At 42.5% G+C, this 27418-nt stretch overlaps 1 protein-coding gene across 1 annotated transcript in view; it reads right to left on the reverse strand.

Moving 5' to 3' along the window:
* wnt7bb (wingless-type MMTV integration site family, member 7Bb) overlaps positions 1 to 18951 on the reverse strand; it is a 31243-nt gene extending 12292 nt beyond the window's left edge. Inside the window, exons 1-2 of the mRNA XM_022206527.2 lie at positions 18443 to 18951; positions 13694 to 13920 (exon numbers count right to left, since the gene is read on the reverse strand). Of these exons, the coding sequence (XP_022062219.1) occupies positions 13694 to 13920; positions 18443 to 18525 (310 nt within the window). The 5' untranslated portion in view covers positions 18526 to 18951. The remainder of the gene's footprint in view (positions 1 to 13693; positions 13921 to 18442) is intronic.
* Positions 18952 to 27418: the final 8467 nt, after the last annotated feature.

Consider the following 27418-nt stretch of genomic DNA (forward strand, 5'->3'; position numbering starts at 1 on the left):
TAAATGTACTTATCTTCTGTGGTTTATATTCCCTGTGTGTGTTTTTATGCAACTTTTTCTATTAAAAAGTAATTTTCTTTATGTACTGCTAAATATACTGGATATGTGCAGCCATCTGCAGCTGTTTTCCATTTCATTTCCTCCTCTGTCCTCCGAGGGAGTTTTTACACCTCTTATTCTAGTCTCTGGGGCATTTTCTGAACTCTCAGAGATGTTTTCACCCAAAGCCACCGTTAATTTCCTATCCTGGCACTGGCGCTGTAGAGCTAATACCACGGCCACAGGTTTGCCCGTTGGGGACTGACTCACAACCACTTGCTCCTTTGGTTAGCAGCAGAGCTGTGCCCCACCAGCTTGTGGTAACATTCTGCTGCCCCCACCTCACACACATGCACAAACGTAGGCGCACAACTGTAACATGCGCGCATTTACACGCATGCACATGCACACAAACACTCAGTGACCGGCCACATAATAAAAATACACTACGCGCTCACACTACCCTCCACCCTCACACACATGCACTGTTAAAAACACATTTGCACACACAAACAGAGCGTCACTGTAATGTTTAAAACAGGATAAAGGCAGTTTCCAGAGAAAGGGTGGTTCCCTGAGCCATAGATGCGTGCCCATTTCTGGACCCATTGAGTTGTGCTGTTCATGGGGAAAATGATGATGATGGGGCTTGTACTGGTTGTCACCCCCTGGTGGGTCTGGCACTGCCAAGGCTCTGTCTGGCCATAATGAAAGCCAATTACACAAGCCATGGAACTGTGGAAATCAAGCCCCTCTTTTTTGTTTGTGCAATGAACCAATGAAGACATCGGAAATCAGATTTTTAGCACTCAGAGATCCGTGTGTGTGGAGCATTTAATCTCCCACATGCCCATGTGGTTGAAATCCTAAAGTTGTTCAGTTCAAATAAAATTTATGCTGCAACCTTAACAAAATATGTCTTCAGGTTTAAATGAATGTGTAATACTATTTTGATAGAGAATAAATTATTAGTACTGCCCTAAAGCAGCAGAAATTAAGTTTGAATGGGTCTGGACAGAGCAAATATTTTAATATAACCACAAACAGGACATTCGTATGTTAACAACAATGCTCAGTTGTGTTTTGCAGATCCTGTGTGTGCAACATCAGTTTACTCATGTGCCCACAGGTCCCACTTTTCTGAACAAACATGTATTTGATGAAGGAAATGCACCCATAACAGCAGCAAAAAGCCCTAAAGAGGCTGGCCCCAGAGTCCTGACAGCCCTCCAGGAGGAACCACCCTGGGATAGCCTCGCTAGCTGCCAGTGGAAAATTGGAGTGACCAGAAAAACCTCAATGAACTTGGAAACATCCAGGAGAGAAGAATGGGGGAATATTAAACCAGATGTCTAATGGAGTTTAGTGGCAAGTGTCTGCCGCACCAGCCAAGAAAGTAGGCAAGGAGAAGATCCGCCTCGCTTCACTCAGAACAGGTACAGGAGCTCGTAACCGAGCGTAAAATATCCTGTTTCTGTATATCCCTGTTTCAGGAGCTAAAACCAGAAATGTACTGAAGAATACTGACTCAGTACGCTTTGGCCTTCACATTGACTGACCACAACACTTTGGACACTGGCCCCTGCTGTGATGTCCGCTGTGTCTTTTGACCATCTGCCGAAACTGGGACACAAAAAGAAATCTCTGGATGTAGTGGCTCGCCGCTAAAACGGCAATCTGTGTTTAGAGACACAGGCAGGCACACCGCTCGCCAAAATTCACATGACACAGCAACAGGAGATTTACAACCGACAATACTATACAGGGAGAGCCGGTGTAGTATAGGCTAGCTGACGTAGTAGCACTGGCGCTGACCTCAACAGGCCTCGCTTTCTTCACCGATCACAGGCCACGGCTCGGCTGTGTTGCTGACAGGAGAGGGAAAGGGAAAAGATATACTGAAGGGACTTGGACAAAAGACTGTCTGCGGAGGCCGAAAAGTAGCTCAAGGTCACTCTGTTGTTTGTGAAGAGTTGACATATAAATAAGAAATTTGTTTTCTAGTCAGTGAGACAAACAGCCTCACTTGACTTTCTGAATACTTCTTCATTGGTCACTCTGGCTAATCTCACTTGTATAAGGGAGGTAGTGTATATGTTTTGCTTATTTAGCTTTGTTTCAATTTTTTTTTTAAATCTTAGTTGCGTATTTATGTTTAGTTTCTAAAACAAAAACCAACCGACCACAAGCAACCATGGCAGCATATTTGGCAGGTTGTTAAAGCACATAGGAAGGTGTGCGGCCTAAAGGAGCTGTAAGAGCGCCACAGCGAAGATACAATTCAGTTACTGCAAAGGACAAGATATAGTTAGAAGATAACAGACATTCAGTAGATGAAAAGGGCTGGAGAATAGTAGTTTAAGCTGGAATACTGGTGGGAGTCTTGCCAAACAACAGGAAAACACACATATGCACAAACACTCAACTGCACACACACACACACACACACACACACACACACACACACACACACACACACACACACACACACACACACACACACACAGACCGGCAGAGTCCAGCCGTGCAGCTGAATTGCCTCTCCACACAAGCCAAGCCTGTTGGTTGTGAAGCAGTGAAGGGGAAAGCTTTTTAAAGTCCCCTCATCCCGGACATGCACTCACACCCTGGGGACACGGGAGGCTTGGATTGCATAAGAAATTACATCTCAGCAACACGGCGATACGCTTGAGTTTGAAGCTTCATATCCATTAAGCACAAGGACATCCTGTTACAGACAAATGGCACTGCGGTGAACAAAGGGAAAAGTGTCACCTGCTGGTGGCCAGGAGTCTTTACACTTGTGGTGAAGCTGACTGGCAGCATAGTACAAACAGGACATGGAACTTCTTTGTTTTTGTTGTTCAAGAGGACATTGCAGTTGAAAATTCTTAGCACACATCTTCCACTGTGAGACAATTAGCAGCCAGTGGCGTATTTAAAGTGGAAATGAAGATGCCCAGAGTTGCTAAACCCGCTGTTTCTGGAGTCACATGTAGATCCATTTACCATAAACAAAATCCCATTGGAAGGTTTCCTACTTTTCCCCTTGCCTTGGTGGATTTCCACAATAGCAAAAAAAAAAGTAAAAGAAATTACTTGAGCCAAAGAAATCTCTAGTCTTCACTTAAAAAAGCAAAAAGAAAACATTATATATGACACTGTATATATATATAATACAGTTATGACACCAAAAATACTGCAAATAATCCCAAACCAAAGTCGTGCCTGTGCTGGAACTGTGTCTCCTGGGCCCCATGGAAGGGGAAGAAAGTTGGAGGAAAACCCCTAGCTTTGTATACCAATCACTGAACTGACTAATGCGCTCTCTACTACTGTTTTCCGTTCCGCTTTATGTACCGTTGCTATGAACATATGCTCCCAGCAAATTATAGACAAAGTTGTGGTCCGTGAGGTTTGCAGCTTGAGGAATTAGCACAGCCGTGTTCCTGTACAATAAAATAATATTGTTTTACCAGGACTAGGCTCCACATTCTCAGAGAACTCACATCATAGAGCTGGGGAAGTGACACGCTTTGGCACAGCCGCTCACTGTAGGGTCCCGAGTTTGATTCATATAATAAGGAGGGCTTTGAGCAGTAAAGCTAAAACAATTATGAGAGTATTTAACGCTGCCGGTACAGTATTAAATGCTGAGAATTTAAGTAAGCTGCCTCCCAGGCATAGAAAATTGTGCTGGCAGAAAACATTTCAAAAGCATCCTCTCTCTTCTCTGATCTCCCTGAGGTGGCGATAAAGCTTTTGACTGAATACCGAGACTTGCTAAAACAGGCACAAATCCTTCTTCCCTACCCTTTCATCCTAATAATGAGACCAAATCAGGACCTCACCTGCTCAGATCTCGAAACGTGGGCCTGTGTGCGCTGTACAAGGTAATCATCAAGTTCATGTGAGGACAGTGTCGAGGATTTTCCTCAATTTCAACCCCATTTGAATTCGTTTCATCTTCAATGGAAACATATTTACCGAGATATATATCAATCCCACATCATATCATCGAAGATATCATTATCATCATCACTATAATCAGCGAGTCAAATATGCCACTGATGACATGTTTCCTTTCTCATTACAAAAGAAAACCTCCAGGCTTAACATTCCCACATTTGCTGATGTTCATTACGCCTTCAAATAGAGCCCCGGGTCTCGGAGCATCCTCTCCCTCCTACCAGCGTCTCTTTGCCTCGGACCCACTAACTCTGCGCTCACAGCTAAGTGGCCCAGCAGTGGTGTGATTGTTGGCACATGTAAATGTCCAGTGGCGGCCCTGCATGTAGAGAATACAGTGATCGGCCTGGGATTGTGCGGAACAAAGCGCACTGTGAGATTACAGTTGATCCTCTCGCATCCTGTTTCCTCCTGCGTCTAGCGGCACCGGCAGACACAGACAGACGCAGATCCCACCGATAACACAGTCGCTGCAGGGAGGGGAGGGGCCAACGGCACATACATACACGCACTCGGGGCCCGAGGGCCCGGAGCAACCCCGGGCCAAGTCAGCAGACAGACGGTGGGTGGGCAGCAGAGAGAGAGAGAGAAAGAGGGGTTGAGGGAAAGAAGCGGGACCCCAGCTTCCCGACACACCCACACAGTCTGAGACAGAGACGGAGCTGATGAATGAACAAGCAAAGAGGGCCTGGCAATGATAGCGCTGTTTGGTTGCGTAGGACGGGAGGCCCCACCCTAGATACAGACACATGTCGTGGGCAGGGGATGTGAGGCGAAACATTGGGAGAAAAAGAGTAAGAGATGACCTTTACTGAGCCACGATGACCACAGCCCACACACCGAAGAACAACAAAGCATCAGACTCCCCTATCTGATAAAGTTAGGGGAAAAGATCCTACATGCACACATATATATGGCCGCTCTGTTTTCTCTGGACTCACATGGAGGAGGGCAGAGAGGATTACTGCTACCCACATGATGATGGGCTGAAAAATAGGCCTTTTATCCACCACCGTTCCACCATAGCACAATGCACGCGTCATTTCCACGCTGTTATCCACATGGTGTCAAGTACTTGGCTGCCTGGGAGTGAATCTGCAGTTTCGCTGGCAGCGCAGTGCTGCCATGCATCAGGGATATTTTATCTTACTTGCGATAGGAGATTGACATACCACCCATCTGTAATAACATTTTTTTTTCTTGTTTCATCCGTACGGCATTTCAAAATGGGGTGAATGATTACATATCTGAGTTGATAACCACAATTTGCCTGACGGGTGTACAACCAACAAGAAACTAATCCCACAAAGGGGAAAATCTTGGCGGCACTGAGATGATTGATGGGATTTGGGGAGAGTTCACTAGTGTCAAAGTATCCACTTGTGTGCTCTTGAAAAAGCCCCAGTTTTGAAGAATGAGTTTATGACTGTCTTTATGAAGCTAGCCATGGATATAACTCTCACTGCCAACTGACTGGGCTCATATGTCAAACAGGGTAACATTGTAGTAAGAACTTAACTGTGAAGCTTCACTCTCTAATCATAATATGCTTTAAAATAGAAGCAAGTGTGTTTATAGATTCATGCGATGCCATGTAATTTTTTGTTAAATTTTGAATAATCACTGGGTTGACAGCGTAGATGGCTAAAATTACACTGCACAACTGACTTATTGGCTTTCAAGGAAAGAATGTTTATCCTGTAGCTGGTATTTAACTTGAATGTCTATTTCTGAGACGGCATCGCTACATAATTTAAAAGGAGTTTGTTGAAAATGTTCAGCTGCTCGAAATTAATATTTCATCTTGCATTTGTCAAAATGAGGAAACAAAGCACGAATGGAACCGCACGGTCATTTGAATAGATTTTCTCGTCCGTTCATTATTAGCCTTAGGTTGGACTGTGATGTTGTACTTGCATTCTGTGGGGATATGATTTCACCACAAATGACCATCAACTGATTCCGAGAAGGGGAAGGAGCGCCGCCAATGCATTTATAATCTGCAAGTATTCTGTTGTCCTCCAAACCAGGAGCTCGTAGTGCAGCGCATAAGAGGAGAAATGCTAGATATGTGGGGGAAAAAGCAAAATAATGGCAGCTTCAAGTCTTCAACAATAAATAAAATGCGGGCTTAATGATAATTAATTATGACTGCAGCTGTAACTTTTGCATTCAACCCATTAATTTCTTGCGAAACGCCAAAGAGCTCTCCTCAATAAGAGTACTGTTCGGGCAAATTTTATTGACACCACAATGATTCTCAAATAACACCAAAGTCACCGCTGTTATTTTTTTCACTTTTAAAATGTGCAGTGATATTAACCATAACAACAACATCAAAAAATACACCATACGCAGATGTTCTGTGCTGACTGTTCAGCTCGAGGGCTCCAAAAAATGAAATCCAGTGCATCTCTTTTTTCCTAACACACTGCAATCCTCGGCCCATGAATTCAGGTTTGAAGTTGTATGCCATGTACGATACTGAGCCAAAATCCCCAAGCTTCTATCAACCACATCCTCTTTTCACTTTCTCACCCTCCTCCGCTGTTTAAACGGGGAATACTAAAACCAACCTCAGCACTGAATTACGTCTGGCTCTATCTGTCTGCAGTGACCTTTCCCCTCCTCTGAGAGGGAGTGCTGCTGGAAGGAGCCTTGCGTCTCCAGCTCCCAATCCAGTCTGTGCCTGTCCAGGAGTTCTTCCCACACAAGTGGTTTTCAGTGAACCTGCTGACTTAAATATCCTTTATCTAACTAGATGCTGGTTTTGGCCCCTGCAGCCCTGTAGTCCTGGCAGGTGGATCGACCACAGTCTTCACCACACTCTTCTAGGAAGGAGAGGGGCAGTGAGAAGCTGGAAGGTGATACTATGACGGAGGATGGGAAGGCACAGGCATGAACACACCCTCTATTCTCTGGCCTCCCGTCAGCCTGAGCCTCCATATTTTACCTGCCCATTTGTTTTTTCTTGACCCACAGCCTGGGGCAACTATTCTGCGCCTGTCTGATGGAAATGAGAGTGAGAGAGAGACAGCAAAAGAAATGAGTACGCTGGAAGAAAGGGAGAGAGGTATAATGTAGGTCACATGGGATAAACACTTTTCCTTGCATAAAAGATTTCTTGTTTCATAGCAACAGCCATAAACAATGTCTATGAAGAATTGCCCACAATTCTACCGAAATATGTTGAAATTATCCTTTTAAGAAACGGCAGATGAATCAAAATTTTGTCACTGCTACGAAGAAAACACTCCACAGTATTCCCTCTGCGGCGAGAGGCTCACCTGCTCAAGTGCTGCATCTATTCTTGAGCAATGAGCCAGAGGCAGCGTGATTGAACTTTTGTAATATTTCACTGCCGGCACAACAAGAAACCTCTTTCAGATGAAAAGCATGAATCAGGACGCTGACAAACTGGCTGGAAAGTCAAACAGAGAGTAACCAGAGCAGGCCATTTTATGACAAGGGGGCCAGTGTTGGCCTTTGATGCTGAGTGTAGCTGTTGAAAGGTGTCCATTTTCAAGCTCTAATCGCTGACTTCAAGTGCATTGCAATTTTAACAGAGCTGTAAGGTGTTCATAGGCAGCTCTTTTAAGTGAAGGGCATCTCTATTACAGGTGGATAGCCGAAGGAATGTGTGATTGCACACAGGATAAGGCTTTCCCGAGTCAAAACATGTCATTAAAGAAGGAAAAAAAGTGCAAACGTACTGTAATAGTGGCACAGTTGACGTTTAGATGAAATAAATTATATGTGTGTTAAAGTTGAGGTAAGGGGCAAAGATCATTTGCAGGATCTAAAAACGCATCAAGCCATTATGTAAGACATCTAACAGAATCCACATGAGGCTGTCGACAAACTTCACGCGTGGGTGAACACACTTAAATATGCACAATAAAAATGGTATCAACAAATCACAGCCATGGGATCCGTCTTGACAGGACTATTCAAGAGAATGATTCATCCAGAAACCAGGCCAAGGACTGCGAGTGAAGGGTAGACCATGGTTGCCAGTCTTGTCCTGAAACCCGCTCCTTTCCTCCTGCCTCGCTGATGGATCTGTCTCTAATTTTATTATTACTTCTTAATAGACTGCAACAAGTCACTCAATAACAGCCATTTCTGTTAGCACAGGATAATTCCTTCCACATTTTTACAGGCTGAAGGTACCAACTCATGCCAGCGCCATAGCAGGGCAAAGAGGAAGAATGCTTAGATCTGCTTTTGCAGAGGAAACAGAGACGCGCTGAAATTGCCAGTTTCAAATCTCACTTGCGAGTTTATGGTGTTGTTCTCCAATTTGTCAGTGAGAGCATAATGAGGGAGCCAACACTCTTTGCAGAACAGGGGAACTGCTGCGAGACAGAGCTGCAGCAAAAGTGGGGATGCTTTAATTATCACGTCAGTTTTTGGGACCTCAAGTCTTGTGTTCAGCAAAGTGTCAAACAGCCGTCTTCTGAACTAAATATACTTTTCTGTTCAGGGTACAAAGTAAATATGAAATAACCAGTCTTTGGAAGTGAAATCACCTCTGCTAAATGAAGATATCTCAGGCTCTGTAATGCTCAATAACCCAACTATTAATGTGCGCTGTCTTGGAAAGCAAATGTAATACCATGGAGCAGCTCCAGAACTGAAAGACTGCCTCCAAGAGCAGGCAGCACAGAGAGAATGCATTAGACTTGCGGTCGGCTGATCTTTAGTTCTTGAAAAAATGCCGACATCTCCTCCCTCCAGTCCAAAACTAAGACTGGATCACAGAGCAGGGGGAAAGGTTTAGTGTTCATAATTTGGGGGATTTGAATGAAAAACTTAAATGGGAGCGGAACGTGAACAGCTTTTCCCCTGTACTTGATTATGATGATGTGGGAATTTGCAGATTCAAAGAAGGGATTGGAACATTTCGTTGAAGGGGTGTATTCCATGATTTCATATGCCATGCTAAAGAATTCCATAATATATACAGACATGGTTAGAAAGCATGGCTACATCTTCAATCATGAGCAACAAACACTGGAAACTATCACGACCGAGAATGTCGTGAGGGCGCTGATGGCAGCTTGAAATTAAGGTGTTTAAGAGAAAAGGCAGTCGCCCACTTTTCCACAGTGTCTAAATGGCAAAGGAGCTCTGCAGTAGCTGTGGTGTCTGTGGTCTCCCACGGTGACCTAGTGGGACACTGCTGAACTGAAGCAGCACAGTCTGAACACATCCAATATCACAGCTCACTGCCTCAGGACGCGATAGCTAATCGAACACCTTTGTCCTGCGGTATGCCCTGTCGATGAGCTTAGTTTCAGGGATTTAGATATTAATGCATGATAGTATTTAACCCCATAAATGGAAGAACAAAACAGTAGGTCCTCATCCAAAACTCCACAGTTCAGTTTCAGCTTGATTTCTTGCAATAGTCTGGTTTCTTGTGTGCGTATAAATCGAACGTGAAATTCAGCATGATTTGAGAGGTCCGCTGACTGCAATCTGGGTTTGAACTATGAAACCACTGAAACTCTAAAAGGCAGATAATCTGTCACTACAACCTCCACTGTGACAATGACACCAAAACATCAGAACAGAGCAGCACAAATCTACACAACTAGGCAGTCTGTGACTCTGTGCTCCAACACAAGGCAGGTAGAAAGGCCTGCACACCCCACTAATCATTTCTGGTAAGTAAATATAGGGGTGGTGGCTGGCACAGCTGGAAAAAGGTTAATCTCAACAGGGCAGCAGCTTAATAAGATCAACATGCAACATATACGACCCTTTCACGTGTCGGTATAGACCTGGATAGACATCTGACCACCTTGCGTGTACACCTGCAGATTTCAGGTATTTTTGCCTTTTCTTGATCTAGCAGAGCAATGTATAGCATGAATATGACTGCATATAATTTGTTTAATCATCTGATTGCTTATTTTAAACAGTGATTAAAAAATGAGAAATTGTGACCTTTGTGCAATCACAAGAGTTTCACTTTTAGATATGAGTCTCTGTGGCGTCCCACTAAAGATTCCGTCAAGTCCTAAAGCATGCAGCAGTTGCGATCAATTAGCAATAATCAGTAAAGTGCAATATGGAACAACAAATCTGAAAAGTCACTCATCATCAAGTAACATTCAACTGACCTGTGCAAGCTGAACGGAGTCTCAAAAGAACTTTGCTGTACTGCATGTGTTCAGAATGAGGCAATGCGGTTCAGTTCAACACAGCTTTATTGTATGTGGAATTAATGCACCGCCAAATGGATGAATTCACAGTTCATGTGTGCAAAAGTGTTTTTTTGGCTCGCCTTTTGTCCCATTTTACTACTTTTATTGCATAGTCATATTTGTGGCTGGCTGTTTTAATCTGTCACTTATCAATGCATTTACTAATGGAAGGAAATGACTCTTAAACTTGTATTTCTCACCTCTTCAGGACCAGTGTGAAATTCTAAAACCACAAATCCACATCCTGATCACAAATCCAGCGCACAAGTGGCTGTTCAGACACTTTACCAGAGCCATGGGTTTCTTTAAATATGTCAACACTGTCAAGAGGCACAAACACTTCAACATTCTCTCCTTTTTTCCCCCAGATGAGTGGAGGAATAAATCTATTCACTTAAACGGGAGAACCTACCGCAGCTATTATTCTCAAAGGGGACAGCTCTCTGAGTAGAATTTTTTTCAGAAGAAAAACTAAATTTCTTACTATGTTCAGACATCCAGAGAGTGAGAGGATGTGGTGCTACAGCATTTGACACACAGATGAGGCCATAAAACGTGACATTTTGCAGTCTACGACTGAAGTATTTGGGTACATTCTTTTGATTGATCAAACAATAATTTCATGTAAATCTGTGCAATTCAGCATTCAATCTACTTCACATTAGTTTTGTGTGTGGTTCAAATATGATAACAAAAAGGCCAATTTATGGCGATTATCCTCGAGAACAAAATAAACTGAAAAATACATCCTTGGTTCCTTGATATTTTTCTTCACTCGTGAAAGACCAAAATCGAAAAATGTATTTTCTAAATCTGCCTTGGGAACCCTAACTGACATCAACTTCAATGTGGGTCTAAAGACAGACGTCATTGCTGGGATACTTTATTGAGAAGCCACCGAGTCTCATCATTATTGAACAATCCTGGCAGGCCCAGCAGCCATCGTTCTCTGACCGTAGCTGGACACCAACAGTGATGTGCTCAGTGTGGGCACATTAAGAATTTATTTGTGCAGATCTACTATGGAAACCAAACAAGAAAAGCAAAAGCAAGCATGAAATTCAGATGACGCCATTACTGAATGGGATGTAGATGTCGTATAGCTTACACAAAGTGGAAGAGACCTCATAGGGTTCAATGGCCTCAATCAGACAGACCGCATGCAGTAAATGTGACTCTGCATGTCGATCAAATACACAAAGATAAGTGACTGATGGAACCCAATTGGAGAGCTAAAATTGCTTGAATTAGATTTATTAAATGTAGTTTTTTTAATACTATAGTTGAAGTAAATGGAGTAATACAAAAAAACATTCACATCCATTACGCAAACGGCAGACGGTACGCACAGATGCTTCTGATGAACCGCAGCCGAATATCACTTCTCAATCTCTGAGCGCTTCAAAAGGGCATAAAAGAACACAGCAAAAGGAAGTGAAAAGAGGATGTTAAGTGTTGAGGAAAACAGCATGAGCTCCATTACAAAAGAAAGCGCCACATTCACAACAAAGAAAAAAATGCTTTTGTAGAGGGAGCTGGAGCTAATTCAGCTACTCCTTAAGAGGAGTGATTGTTAACAGAGCCACAGGATTAAATGCACAGCCCAGCCGCAACGTAATGGCAACAAAGCATCTTCTAAATGAAAGGAAATATATAAAAGTCTCTGTAAAACAAAGGCAATGCAAAAAGGTTTGCAGAATGCCAAGTCTCTCAAACAAAAGCATCGTAAATGTAAATGTTTGCCTGCTTCAGGCCCTTTTCCTGCATGTATGTGCACACGCTCCTGAAGCAGCCAGGCATGGACACAACCAATTTAGCCTGATTAACAACAGATGTGTCCATCTATTTTGGTTCGACATGACTTCTCTGCAATAACACCATTAGTTGTCTCCTCATTTGCGATATCATTTTTCAACCATACATTTTCCCCATTAGGGCTTCAGTGCTTTTCTCTAGCTTTTCCATAACTCTGACTTAGCCAGCAATGGTCTTCGTGCTGCTAACCAGCCGGCCCACTGCAGAACCTACATCAACAGAAACCAGAGTGCAATGGAGAAATACAGCATTGTCAACTAAGATGGGGTGGAATCAGCAGTATGTGAAATCCTCTTGAGCAATGCCAACGTGAATGGTTATACAATAGAGAGTCAAAGAGACTGTGTGTTACTGGTTTGAGTTTGAACTGTGTGATGTGTGCAGCTTGGGTTTGGCTTGTGAAGAGCCATATTTCATGGGGTTCAGAGGGTCGGGGGCTGGTACCACATTTTTGATACTCTTCTCATACCATTTCATAAAACTGAGACAATAAGATGGCTGGAAATGCGCATTATGTAACTTCTGTTTCCTTTTCAAAAAGAAAATCACTGGTATTATCATTGTCAGCTACATTATCATTACCAAATGAATATCAGCGATCACAGGCTGCAGACAGTTTTTACTCTCTGCTTAGCATCACACATAAACACAACCTCTAAATTATTATCCTTTTTGCAATGTGTTTTTAGTTATTCATTGCTATGAGCACCGCACACAAACACAAACCCAAACCTGCGACAATCACAAATGATATTTCAAACTAACAAGCAATGGTTTTATCTCTTACAGAACATGTACAACCTTAAATTCATCAACCTGGACATTCTGCTACATTACCACTGAAGCGTCTTTGGAGTTAAAGGTACATTCTGGTCTCCGTTTGTTGCATGAAGCAGTAAATTGCAAACTGAAGACATACTCAGACCTATGTCTGCAACACTAAATGTATAATCCTTGTCAGTGAATGCATCTTTAATAGTGACTAACACTTTTGGTATTTCCATTCTCAAATAAAATAAAAGTTAAGAGCAAATCAGTCTCAAAAGCAGGCAATGTCCACAGAGCTGCAGGGCCAGAGGGCCTAAAAAACATACTTTGACTACCATTATTTTTTCATAGAATTTGTGCTACTAATGTACATCATCAATTAAACTTGATCTTGTATTACTAAGTGGTTCTGTGGTGTCCTCTTGAGTGAAAATCAGATTTTATTATCTTGACTGTTTCAATTTATTTTTTGCTCACATCGAGAAACCAGCCAAACACAACCAAACTGACACACAGAAGTAGGGAATTAGGCATTCTAGCCATGTCCAAGAGTTTTGTCATGTCTCTGCTACTTTACACACACTTGCTATGATCGAACAACCAGAGAACCCTGCAGGGTCGAAGACGCCATATCAAGCTATTAACTTAAAACTAACCTTATGATGTTGCTAAACCTAAATTCAAACCCAGTTCGAAAGTCTGACAAAATGTGTTCACTGAAGAAATGACAGAAATTACATCATTCTAGCAAAAAAAAAAAAAATCCTCACAGCTCCAACAGCAAAACCTTGAATACTTGCTCATGAGGACAGCCACACATTAGAGCACAAATACAGACACAATCACACACTGCGCCCTTTCCCTTTTGTGAAAGAACCCAGACTGACCTACTCGCAGCTCCTGACCGAAGACTGTCCTTTCTCCCAGCGCTGAACAGTTCCAGCGTCCATATCGGAATTGGTATTGACACTCATTGATGCCCATCTGAGCACCTTCGCCCACAACAATGATGGCGTCTGGGCGGCTCTGGCAGATGGCCCGCTGGCGAGGTGCCAGCCCCGGAATCTTGTTGCAGATGATGTTGGCACCCAGAGCCACCACCGAGGACAGGGCCCTGTCGAGGTGAGAGAAACACACCACCACACACGCAGACACGCATCCATGGACACGCAGCCAGTATACACACAGACACATATGCACACAGCAACACACCATCATGCATGCAGGTTGCACACACAGACACACAGGCACACACAAACAAACTCAGTTAGAACTTCCAAAGGATGGTCAGACTGACTCACTTATGTGAGACTCTCCAGAACAGGATTCAATTCAACTGGTGATTGATGTACATTCCGTAGTGAAGTGAAAGCCGTACTGCATGAAAGTATTGCTATTTAATGGATTAGAGGTAAATCAAAAAGCTGAAAACTTAATCCAACATAAAACATTTAAAAAGACGAGGAAACTTGCTAAAACAGCCCAAAGAGAGAAAACAAGATGCTTATTTGACTACTGAAAAGGCAATTCCACATTGGTTTGGATGTCGGGACTTTGAGGACTGAATTGGGGTTTTTGTGTTAATTGTTAGGTAACATGGTGGTGTGAACAGTCGCCAGACTCTTATGTAAATACTGTACATACACTTGCCCAATGTCTTATGCTGTAAATGTAACCAAATGTCACAAAAAATATTATTTCCTATGATTTGTGTAATTATGTGCATGGAACTTACTCAGGGTGTAAAGTGCTGCCCATAAATTCCAAGGGACTGCTTTTACTTTAGCCACATCCTAAGACTGGTTTGAATTGAAATATGTACGGTTTTCAACACTGGCCGCCTCAATTTGCAGGGTATTAACATTTTGTGTATTAAACGACACGCCTCCTCCTGGGTTCTCCTCTGAGACTCCCAACACATCTGATCACTCGACGTGATAATATTAAAGCATATGTTTGAGATGGCTTTGCAACCGCTGAGAAAGCCAGAACGGAGTACAAGTAAACAAAGCGACGACTTTCTCCAAGATTCTGTTTATAGCCCTCGAAACCATGTACATACATACTTTTCAAACATGTCAGGGACAGGGAACCATAAATGAGCGTGGAGGCAAACAGCGCCTTTGAAGTATGACGTCGACCTCCAAAGGCTTGACCACAAACGGGACAAACTAACGCAGGCAAGTTGTGTGTCAGCGAAAAGCAATGGCAGTGTGTATGGGGAGAAATGGAAGAACGGGTGAGGGGGAGAGAGACTGAGGAAGAGAAGTTGAGAGACTGAAGAAACCGTCCTGTGGATGCAGATCCTAGCTCACAGTCGGAGACCCCTAGAAACTAAGATGTGATCGTTTATTAGATACCGCTCTCTGTCAACCCTGTTCTCTTTCTTGCTAAAGTTCCTTCACAAACACAGAACAACATAAATCTCAACTGCAAACACACAAGTTTAAATAAATGCTAAAGGCCACAAGATGAGTATCTGTTACCAGACTGAGATCTGCACACATTCTCTTGGTCTTGCAGTCAGGGGAGCGCAACAAAGCATATAAAAGGGAAGTGCCATTGTGTAAACTTTTGATTTTGCAAACCCTGCTCTCAGAGTTACAACAAAGGATTTTTCCAATTACAGTAAACACGTTAAGATGTGTATTTCCAAATAAAAACCTACGGCCAGATGTTGATTGGATAAAGCACATAATTCATTTCGGTCTGCAAAACATGTGCATCACTACAATAACTGCCAACTTAAGGCTGTGGCTTCAAATAAAGCAGCTAAAAATGAAAACAGCATTAAGACAACAACACATTCATCAGGTGCATTCCGTGTCCACAGTAAACACTCTGCAGCCTGCTGCTGCATTCAATCCTTCTTTGCTCTCTGTGCCGTTAAAGAGGCTTGAACTCCTCTGACCCTCTGTGACCCTCTGCTGTATATGTGGTTGTTCATGGCAACGATGACATCCAGTCTGTACAAACTAAAAGGGCAGGCTCATTAAGACAAGTAATGTGCAACTGGAGAAATCCACTTTCTTGCATAATGAATGTTAAGGATGAATAGGATTGGTTTGTTTGCATTAATCCAGAGGCAATAAAATTGCATTTGAGTCATTTATTTCTCTGATAGTCCCGTTCCTCGATTGAAATCCGACGCGACAGCACTGATATTTTCACGTCTGACAAACAGAACTCTTAATAACCTCCTCTGTTGGCTGTTTTCTCATGTCCTTCACCTGCTAATTCACAGGATCACAGTCTACCACGGGCTACCCAAGCCATCAGACGACACCAAACAGGGAATTCCAGAGCTAAGCTTTTAAATCCCTGCATCATCAAAGTGCACAAATGCGATTCTGTTTGCTTAGCGTATACTCTGTGTGTATGCCAGCAGCTTGGGGACAAGCTCGCCCACAGTCGCACAGATCTCCCATCAGATAGACACACTGTGACAGAGTCGGTCTGTTTAGCTGCTGCAGTTGGAGTTAATGGCTGTCACGTTTATGCAAAATGCGTGGTACAATTAAAATGTCCTGCATTAATAAACGAAACTGTGCAGTGTTTAGCTGCTTTTTGGAGACATTTGATTATGGCTCTGTGGTGAAGTTGTAAAAAGATGAGTGGAGTTTTATGTTAAACGCAAAGCAACAGGTGTTTTTGCAGGAATTTTTTCAAAGTTTGAGCCTTGCACACATAACACACAGCACATAGCAAAAACTCTAAGTAAAACTGAAAGATTTAGACACTATTAGTGTTAAGTTATGCATTTAGCTGTAAACTCATAAATTAAACTAACTATGCACCAGGATTTCACGTAATGAAGTGATACACATTTTGCCATTAACAATTCCAGCTTCTTTGTTAAAGTCACAAGTTATATTAATCAGAAAATGCGGACTCTTAATTTCTTTGGAAGAGCTTCGGTTGCAGCCAGTATCAGCAGTGAGGAGCTTACAGATTTCATGCCAGTGCAGTGTGGACTGGGATGAAATCTATAGTCTACGTCACGGCATGCAGTGTGCTTGCAGCCACCTACTCCATCACATGGAACACTTTGAACCTTACTGACACACTATTAAGCTCCCAGGCATGCATCTTCTACCGAGGAATGCACTCACAAAAATGCCTGAGACACAGCTTAACTAGTGAATAAATGCTCTTCTTTTTCCAAGAGCAGGAAATTAACTGTTATTTTAGTGCTGAATGTGATTTTCCTCTTTTGCTGCTCATTTATAAATGAGTTTAAGATCAGCGCTGCACCAAAGCATCTTAACTCAAAACAGAAATCTTACACTACAAACTATTACGCTGTATCTGCACACACATAATGCTTAAGTCAATGTGACATAAGCAAAACTGAAAATAGTCCTGTTTAAATCCTTTGTAAAATTAAGTGTGAGATTCCTGCACAGTAGCCTCTGAGCTCTATATAGACAGATATCTTTACCACCCACACATCTACTGATTTTGCTCTTTAACATGCAAAAATATAATTTTTGTCTTTTTTGAGGAAACTGAATTGTATTATTTTGAATCCATATTGAAATGTACTTCCCATAACATATTCTGTGGTCAGTACTCAACAGAAAATATTCTTAAATAATCAAAACAAACAATGGTATGTAGCTTTGATGTGAAAGCCATCACTATACTTAGTAGTGTAGCCCACTTTTAACTGAAAACCAAAAACCACATCTATTTCAGAATCAGGTTTGGGGTCTCCGGGCAGAAAAGGAAGGAGCGTTGGAGCATGGGTGAGTAATTATTTTGGAAACTTTTATGAAAAGCCAGTGTTCTCCTTCAAGAGATTTCTAGTTTAATTCAAAGCCGCAGCGCATTATAGTGTCAATCACGTGCATGGTGCAGGAGGATATTTTAAGATGTGGGTTGAAACGATAACATCGAAATAGTCCGAATTAACGCGAGATGAGGTAATGCACGACGGTAATCTTTCGCACGCTCTGACAGGTTAACGGTGCTCGCATGCGTAAAAGTGCACAGAATGTATTCACTTTTCCTCACAGTGAAATACATCTCTGCGCATGCAATTGTCTTGAACATCTCTGCCACTCTGTGGCCAAAATGTATCCATGTAGCAACTCCCAAAAAGTCTTATTTTTCTGATCTTGCAAAATGTTTGCAGTTCAGCAGCTAAAGACAAACCACCGGTGCTTACTCACAACACATGCTTGTCCGCGTGGATGTGCCATTAGAGCGTAGAGCTTTTCACCTAATTAGTACATTCCCACGTGGATCGTTTTCTCGAGTGATGTTTCCACTGATGAGTGGTCGCTGTTGGATTTTACGTTTGAGTAGCATTAAAAGGTGTGTGATAAATTCCTAGAGTTAAACTAAATTTTCAGCCTAAGTTGCACTTTAGTTACGCCTGCTCCCTGCGCCGTTACAGTCTGCTGACACAATATGAACAACTTCAGCGGAATCTTCAAGCTGTGGATGCGGAAAACTGAACAAAATCATCTCTGAAACGGCGATTAATTATTAAGACAGAGGAAATGCAGCTCGTTGTCCAGCAAGAAGCTCGTACAGGAGTACAACCAAACCCGTGCGTCTTTGTGTTGCTGAGGATGAGAGCGCGCAGTCTCCGAAGTTAATTATGGAGCCGTTAATTGGCTCAAACTTACAGGTAGCTGCCACTCGTCAGGATCAGGAAGATCTGCGGATAGTAGACTGACAGCAGTACACTGCGCGACGAGAGGATGATCATGATGACATTGAGCAAATGGCCACGCTCGGATTGAGTGAGACGACGCGGACAGGATGAAAAAACTCCCTTAATTCCCGGCTTTAAGTCCGTTTCGCACAGGATCAAAAAAGAACTTGCTGTGCGTCTCCGTGTCTTCGGTGCGGTGGCTCTACGCAGCTCCTAGCTCCCAGGGCCGTGTGTGCGCTGAGATTGGCTCCGTCATCTCTCAGCAAGCGGAGGCTGTTACACAGTACTGTGGGTTCCCGAGCCGGAATGATGATGGTTTTAGGGATTTTGCATGGCAGAAAAGTGCCTCTCTCCACTCTCATGAGAGTCGTGCCTGCCATTGGGCAGGGAGAGACACTGCTATCCGCCCACTTTGCCACAACGAGACAATAGGGTGACACTGATCCGATCCCCGTTGGACGTGCAGGAGGTTTCATTCATCATCATCACCCCCCCCCCCACACACACACACACACACACACACACACACACACACATACACACACCCTCCAACACCACCCCAACCCACCATCCAGCCAAAAATAAACAAACATAGACGCTGGAGCTAGAGCTGCTTGAGCCTCACACCATCATCACAGCTCCATGTGCAAAAAAAAAAAAAAAAGATCTGCGCATTTCTTTGTCAGGATGCGTCATTTTGAATCAACAAGTTGGTGTCATGTTAAGGCAACGAAGTCTTTCTGATGTGACAGATATGATCCTTGTGTGTGACAGTGAGCATAAAGCGTTATTACACTTATCTGCTGTTACATTCTTTTATAAAACGACATTCTTGGGGCATTTACAGTATTATGTCCTCTAGTACATATTCCTATCATATTTCCTCAGAAACATGAAGCATGGTATGTGTTTGAGTGACACTCAAATATGTGTAAAATTGCCCCACGGGGACAATAAAGATTTCTTGACTTGATATGTGTTTGAGTGACCTTATTAGATCCTGTGGTAAGACTATAATATTCCTATAGGCGTCTATAATATTCCTGCTATGTCTGCTGAGCCCTGATCAGATTTGATGACTGCCATCCTATAACATTAAAAGATTCATTTTCAGACCCTGGTGTAAAATTAAATAAGAACTTCCTCAGATTGTAGGACTGATTAAAAAAAATCAATGTAAAAGCAAATGTACAGTATAAAAATAGCACTCCTGCTACCCGAGATTGGATCTGAGCAGAGAAATTAAATACATGGAGATTTTGGTGCAGAGTTTAGTGAGTGCAGGGTTCTCTCCCTCTCTCCCTCTCTCTCTGTCTCCTTTTTTTTTTTTTTATCGTCACAGCATCGTGACTCACTCAACACCTGCAGGCTCCAGTCATTGTAAATGAAGAGGGTACCATGAAAGATTTAGGCCGAGTAGAAAGGATGGAAGGAATGAGCTAACTGCTAGGATTAGTAAACACGAAGATAGGTGACTTTTAGCCCATAATGGAGCTACTGTAATGTGATATGAGCATATGTGGAACCTGAAGTCAGTTCTCAGGGAGGGCTGACACGTGTGTTGTTGGATTCACTGTGGCAGCAGGAATCTCAGAAAACACCATGAAATCAGGCCTTGAAGATGTTTAAGCTTGACCAGTCTGATTTAAAATGAAAAATGCATGACTGGTGGCAGCTTTAATTTCAGTAAATATCTTCTAATCAGTCCAATTCATGAGTATTTGGTTACAATTAATTCAGAAACAAAATGCAGTGGTGCGTAAAACAGACAGCTCCGTATGAATTATCGAGTTAAAATTACGTATTTTTTTATATTGACTGCTGAGGTTATCCTCCACTGTATTATAATTTCCCAGGTATCCACTGCTGCTTACTTACCTGTATTAAAGCTTATTTTATGTTCGAGTATATATAAGATATAGTTTAAGTTTCAGAAGGTGCATCACCAAAATTAGAAATCTACTTTTTAACGCAGTTAAAATTTCACAAGTAAAGATTTTCACGACATTAACACCCCCATGCACACACAATCTCGACAAATTGAAGGGTTCTTTGTCAGTGTGTGTCTTCCTGGACGTCCTAATATGTTTAACAAGCAAAGCATAGACGTCCGTCTGTGTTTATGCATCAAGGTGAGCTATTGCAAAACAGGTAAAAACTCCGTCTGGGCAATGGAATGTGGAAATACAACTCAGTCTGCCGCTATTAATGAAGGTATGCAGGGGTGAGCTGGATCTGGAGCGGAGACAGCGGCTCAAATGATCTTATGCCACAAAGGGGAAGGAGTCTCATGAGGTGAACTAACCCTCTGACAGTGAACATGAATCGATCACAGCTACCGTCTGTTGGCAGGAGACCTGATCACTCTGATCTGCAGCTTTTGCGCACAACACATTCCCCAGGTGCAGGCGTTTGGATGTAGTAATTCAAACCTTTTTTGAAAAAACTACACCTGATAAAAAATGATTTTTCACATCATGCTTATGTCTGAGGTAAGGGGGCAGCCGAATCTTTCCTCTAATGTGTTTATGTGTCAGTGTCGCAATGAGTTTCGCATTCATGCTTGCGCATGTGAGGAAAACAGTCTCTGCGTGTAATGAGAGGTAATAAAAACTCACCCAAGTCTGAGGTATATGATGCCAAAACACAGGAACACGTAGAGACTCCGCTTTCGGAGGGGTTTGTGCATGATCGTTACCACTTTGTCCAGAGGCCATGCACTGTAACATAAAGTGGCCGCGCTGCTTTCCGTTCACATTGGCAGGTTTCCTAACCCTTCCAGATGCGCGAAGACCGCGTATTTTCCGCGACATCAAGCTGAAGCTCCTGGGAAATGTTCGACCGTGTGAAATCCATGGTCCACCGGGACAGGTGAGATGCTGATGACGACCTGAAAGGTGCCTAAGAACTCCAAAATGAAACTTGATAGAGGGTAGGACTTGAAAGGTGAATGAGTTCTCGGAGGAAGTGCCTCCTATTCGTCCTTACTTTGACGGTAGAGCCTAATTAAAAATTCCCATTTGCTGCGCCTTGCAGGTAAAAATCAACTAGTTGCGCACACTGCAGTGCCCAACAAACCCTGTGGCTTTTCTGTTGTTCAAAACGTTTGTAAACCGCTCGCAGTATCTATTTTTGCAGACATCTTAAATTCACTGTTACTAACTTACAACAGCCAGGTAGTCTAATACAGGTAACAAAAGGGCTGTATGCCTCCTCCTCCTCCAGCATGGATAATGCAGGGAATGGGACGGGCTTCCAGACTGAGCTCAACACGTGTAGTTGTTGTACAGAAAACTAAAAGAAACCAAGTGAAATTGCCTTTTATAGGCCTGCAGCCCATAGGCGCTTACAACACTGGGCATTGCCCCACCAGTGAGGGCTCCCCGGATGAGCTCCACCACAACAGTGAGTCTCATAAAATTAAACAGACGAGAAATGGCTTTCCAGCTGTTTGAATCAAAAAGTCCCACTATATGACTAATAATGACTAATAATAATGAAGTTAAATCCTGATAAATGACTATGGTTTCAGTAAGGCTCTGTCAGTCACTTTGATTAACACTACAATGCATCAGCAACAAACAACATAAACAAAACATCACTATTCCCATTTCTCGGTCTTTGAGTCAGGGTGATGTGAATTTTGAGCAGATGTTCAGAGTATGCAGCCTGCTCCTTTGGGAGCCATAGTCTGACTATGAAGACTCCCTCTGGTGGCAACAAGACCCTGCTGAACTGGTCTGGTTAAACAGACAGAGATAAATCTTTTCATTGAATTGGGACTGCTGCATGACAGACCTTTCCGAAACCAAGGAGGAATTATCTGGTCAGTCTGCACAACTGTTTTCATCCCATTATGGGAATTAATGGTTATTTTTTTCCTTCTGACACTCTGACCACACTTGATTTTTTTTGTAGTAAACTTTAGCCTCCTGTTTTCATGCAGCAGCTTGACATTTATGTAAAGCTGCGGGGCCTTTCTGGAATTGTCACCACAAGACAGACGGGTACAGTCTATCAGCGGTTTACTTAAATTATGAATTCCACTAAAGTTTTAGTGTTGAAAAAGAAGAACTTTTCTCATGTGAAGAATGCCACAAAAGCAAAGTTCCTTAGTGACAAGGCCGCTTTAGTCTTAGACATTTACCGGACTAGTCTTTTTTAAATTATCACCAATTACATGTCCTAAATTTGAATTCTTACTGATATTAGATTTGAATTCATACTTAGTGTAGAAATGATGGGAATTTCACTACAAGTAAGTGCCTACTTAACATTGTCTCTTTTTTTTCCCAATCAATTCAGATTTTTCAAAAAATTTTAACAGCACAACTTTGATGTAATCAGAGTAAGAAAACTATCATTTTACTGCAGCAAACTTTTGCCTTGCTAGTATAAAAGTCTAAAGAACCGCTTTCTCTTTTCTTTAAATTTTATGGTCTTAGTACTGTTTCTTAAAAGAACACATAAACCATCAGTTCGTCTTTTTTTTTCTTCCAAGAAACTACATGAAAAACGGCTAACGTGTTGTAATAATGATGGCATAAACTAAAATTACAGACATGAGCTATCTGAGCGCAGAGACTGCCGAGCTGTTGTTCACCACGAGAAACAGACAAAACCGCAGAGACCTTTGTTTCAAGACATCCTTGCATTGTGGTTTCAAGGCCTTTTCCTTCAAAACATGCCCATCAAAATTCCAGATGGATTTTAGAAATAATGAAAGTCAACATGCAGGCCCAGGGTGACATAAAAAAGACATGTATTTGATGTCTACCCTGTAAAAGATGGTCTTGTTTGTCTTCAGATGTACATAACTCATAGGCCTGGGTGGGGATGGTCCTGTTTAGTTTAATTAAAATGTTCAAAGGACCAACTCTTTTTTTATTGTAGCAGCAGGATCAAGACCGGGGACAGTGTGCGTCAGCGTTATTTGTCACCCGCCATTGTCATTGCAGACATGTCACACACATCCACGCTTGCTCGTTGGTGAACACATTCCTGTGCATGCTAACACACAGTGTCTGTCTCTCCGTGTCCACACATACAATAAGTATGCATACAGACCCACAAATCAAACTGTAGACACAAGCACTGCGGACACACACAGAGACTCTCTCACACACACTGTAGCACTTGGGTGGTATAAGGAGGATCTTGTGACACACTGTTTATTTAACTTCAAAAAGCTGAGGCAGGGATGAGAGCATTTGGGTCAGTGAGGACATATCAATCTGAGTAAGTCATACGCCACATCACTGCCTATGCTTTTTGCTGCATTACAGGCCATTGTATTTGAAATATTTCCGCTTCCAGTCTCCTGAAAGGCAATCCCCGTTCTCTGTGCTCCATACGTACCCTATTCCCCGTCTCTTGATAGTTAATAAATGTCAGCCAAGTTTGCACCATTGTGTATCTGTTCCTTTTCATCTGCATGCACTCTTCCCAAAACGTAGATGGGGAAAATGTTGAGAAAAAAGAGAGGGGGGGGGGAGAAGGGGATCATATTTTGGCAAGCACAGGATGATATGTCGCACTGTCTTTTTGAATATTATTAAGTACTCCTGACCGACAACTAAATAAGAAAACCCACCGGTTGCCCATGTGTTTGCATGGGAGCTGGTTCAGCTGGAAATAGTGAGAGGGCTGAAGTACAGACCATGCCAAACCACGGAGTGGCGTCTGGGGCTGGGTCCACCACATCTACACTGGGCCCCAGGCAAGAGGGGGGAAATGGCTATATTGCACTCGCAAAGTCCCCCTTTCCATCTCCATCAGACATCTCCTCTAACTCTCCCTTCTCCTTGATTTTAACACTTCCCTCAATTACCCAAGCTCAGACTTACTCTGTGTTTTGTGATGCAGCAAAAGAGCGCAGCCTCGCATGAAGACGGTTCACAGAAGTATGCTGAGAGAAAGTGACCTTTCAGGCCTGGATGTCAGATGTCTCCTCGTACATCTAACTGTGAGGTTAAAGGTTAAACCAACCCTACCGGTCCTCCCACCCTGACCAACAGGTTTGACCTTTTCAGATTTTCTGGTCAGTCACAGCTGTCTGTAAGGAAACAGGGTGTGGTCTGATTAATTCCTCACCACGCTCACTGATATATCAGCTCCTTAGTGGCTCATTTGTGTGCATGTGTGTGCTCACAGATCTGCCAGGCTGGATCTGGGTATGTATCCTGACCTGCTTCTTACTGGCTGATTAGCCCGGGCTGAAATGCTGCACCATGCCCTCCTGATGGAAGACAGGTTTTCTGAGAGTTGGTCGCTCTCAGTTGTGTCCAATACCACTTGCAGATCTTGTAAAAAGTTTAAACTGAAGCTCAAAGAGAAAGCAATGTTTTTTTCCTCATGTTAAAACCTTCAAACACTAATTCGCAATGTTGCTATTTTAAATAGGGTTCACTTCTTAGCAAGGCCGCTAGCCAAACTGTCATGGGTGTTTTCCTGATCAGGCCAGGGCTCTGAAACAGAACAGGGAGGCAGGATCAATTTACCCAAATCTGACAGTCTGGGACACTGTGCCAACGCTGTAGCTTCTATTCAAGAGCACACTCGGTGAAATGAATGAAATGACATAGAGGAAAGAAAGGAGTCCAGTTTCAAGTTGGGGAGGCCTGAGAATGACTGAGATTAGGATGTGTTGCTACTGTGCCATGTCTTTAAACCTGGTATGTAAGTGACTTAGTCAGGTATGTATGTTTTATACATTTATGCAATATATACATTTGCTAATCTTACTGAAACAGATCATGGTGCCACACACAAGACAACATAAGGGATGTTTTGGGTTTGATGTATGTGTTATCCTCTTTTTTTGATTTACAGACTAATATTTGCTAACGAGCAGGAACCATAATGAAGTACAATCAGAAAAATATGTCTGCCCTCTTTATTCCAGTTCGTCTATTGTCAGTAATCCACCAACCAATCATTATCCCTTCCAAATGTCAGAAACAATAGACTGAATAATATGGAGAATGTAACTATTATTTAGAAAAAGTTAAAAGTTTTGCTTCATCTAGGGATCACAACATCATTAATAGCTGTGTCCAAATACTGTAAAACACACCAAGTCACATATTGCACATCTTCTGAACCTCTAAAAAGTCATATAGTGCTAGTGTTTCCATTTCATTCTTCAAAAAAGATTTGATTGTCGTGACTGTTCAAGACATTCAGTGTGTATTCAGAAGCTGAAGTTAAAATGAGAGGGACAGGAGGCAGATGGGTCTGTCAGATGGAATGAGAAAGGAATGTTCATGGATGGGCATATGTCTTGTGCTTTGGGGAGATGCAGTGTATTAGGAGTACATTATTGTTGTTTTATTCTGTATTCTGTTATACAGAACAACATTTTTATTTCAACAGGTGAATCTCACTTAAATTCAAATCTCTTGGAGCTTGTCAAGCATTAAAAAGTTGAAATACAACTCAATATGGACAGAACTGTCAGAACAAAACTCACATATGTAAGACAAATGCAGGAACAATGAACACATTTTAACACTCAAAGACCAAAAAAATGACTAATGTAACCAAAAGAAACGCATCAGCCACCTTCAGTCTCCTTGGTCAGAGAATGGAACCCAAGCATTTGCATTCACAATAAAATCTGACAGACATATGGCTTGTGTCTGTAGCAAAGACCCCAGACCTTGTGTGCAGTGGAGCGAATACAAGCAATACTCTCTGTTGCCCTCTAATAAGCCTGAGGATATGAGAAAAAAGGACTGAGAGCAGACAGAGTCCACGTCAGTTTGGCACTTTGGACAGGGTTTCATCTGAAATATTAATGTAACATGTTCCCTGTGTCCAGAAGCAACAATTCATCTGGATAATTGCTGTTTTGTTTTTTAAAAAAAGACAGATTTATGAAAAAAAAAATCAATAAAGCATGAATGACATAAAACAATAAGTCTGAGGTTCGCTGTAGGACATTAAGAGTGTTCACTCCAACATAGTCCATAGTACTTATAATAATCATCCTGCATTATTGACTCCGGCACATATTGGTCTCATTGGCTGAGAGCTATTAGTGAATGTTCTGATCATGTTTGGCCTCTCTAGGCAGGAATATGGATGAGATAACATTGCAAAACTGCATTAGGTATTAACTTTCCTCCCTTTTTGGTTAAACTTTGCGGATACATCAAATGCATGCTTTGGCGTTGGAGTTTACATACCTGTGAAAACTAAACAGAGTGCATTGACTTAAGGTGTGGCGCTATATTTGTATCTGACCGCAGCTATGGACGGGCACAAGTGCACAGAGGCGTGCACGTATGTACACACGCACGAATGCAGACTTCGCTCTGAACAGCTGGGAGTGTTTACAGTGTGAGTGGGTCGTTCGTTCTCCTCTCTGTCTCACACAATGACCCATGCACTGTCTGTGTTTGCACTGCACCTAACTCAAACAGCATGCGTTTCCGTCCCCTTGCCATTCAAGCACAATCGGAGGCCTGCTTTTGTGAAGACTCACACAAACCGGGAAGGCTTGGCCTCGGGTCGCGCTAAGAAAACAAGGGCCAAGTTCATTGAGAAATCAGCTAGAATTTTAGAAATGCACCTGATAAATTTCGCCTCCGGTTTGCTCCTCCAGCAATTGATAGTTTTCTACATTCCAATCAGGGTCACAGTGATATTAGCTGTGCACTATTTCACTTTCTTAACAATGGCAGTCACGAAGACAAACCTGCTGTCGGGAAAAAGCCGGTACACCAAGTTCGCAAAGCCAGTGGAAGCTTTTGCTCCTTGTTCAGTTGTAGAGTGTTTAATAAAACATGGATAAACCATGAACGCCAGACTGTCTTTACAAAATCAACCAAAGGTATTTTCTAAAGAGCTCTCACTTTTATTGTCTTAAATTACATCATGCTGTACCTGTATGAAATCATGTTGAAGTCAGATTAGTTTCAAAAAGAGCAAACTTGCTTTTCAC

The sequence above is a fragment of the Acanthochromis polyacanthus genome, chromosome 8, assembly GCF_021347895.1.
Source record: "Acanthochromis polyacanthus isolate Apoly-LR-REF ecotype Palm Island chromosome 8, KAUST_Apoly_ChrSc, whole genome shotgun sequence".
NCBI lineage: Eukaryota > Metazoa > Chordata > Actinopteri > Pomacentridae > Acanthochromis > Acanthochromis polyacanthus.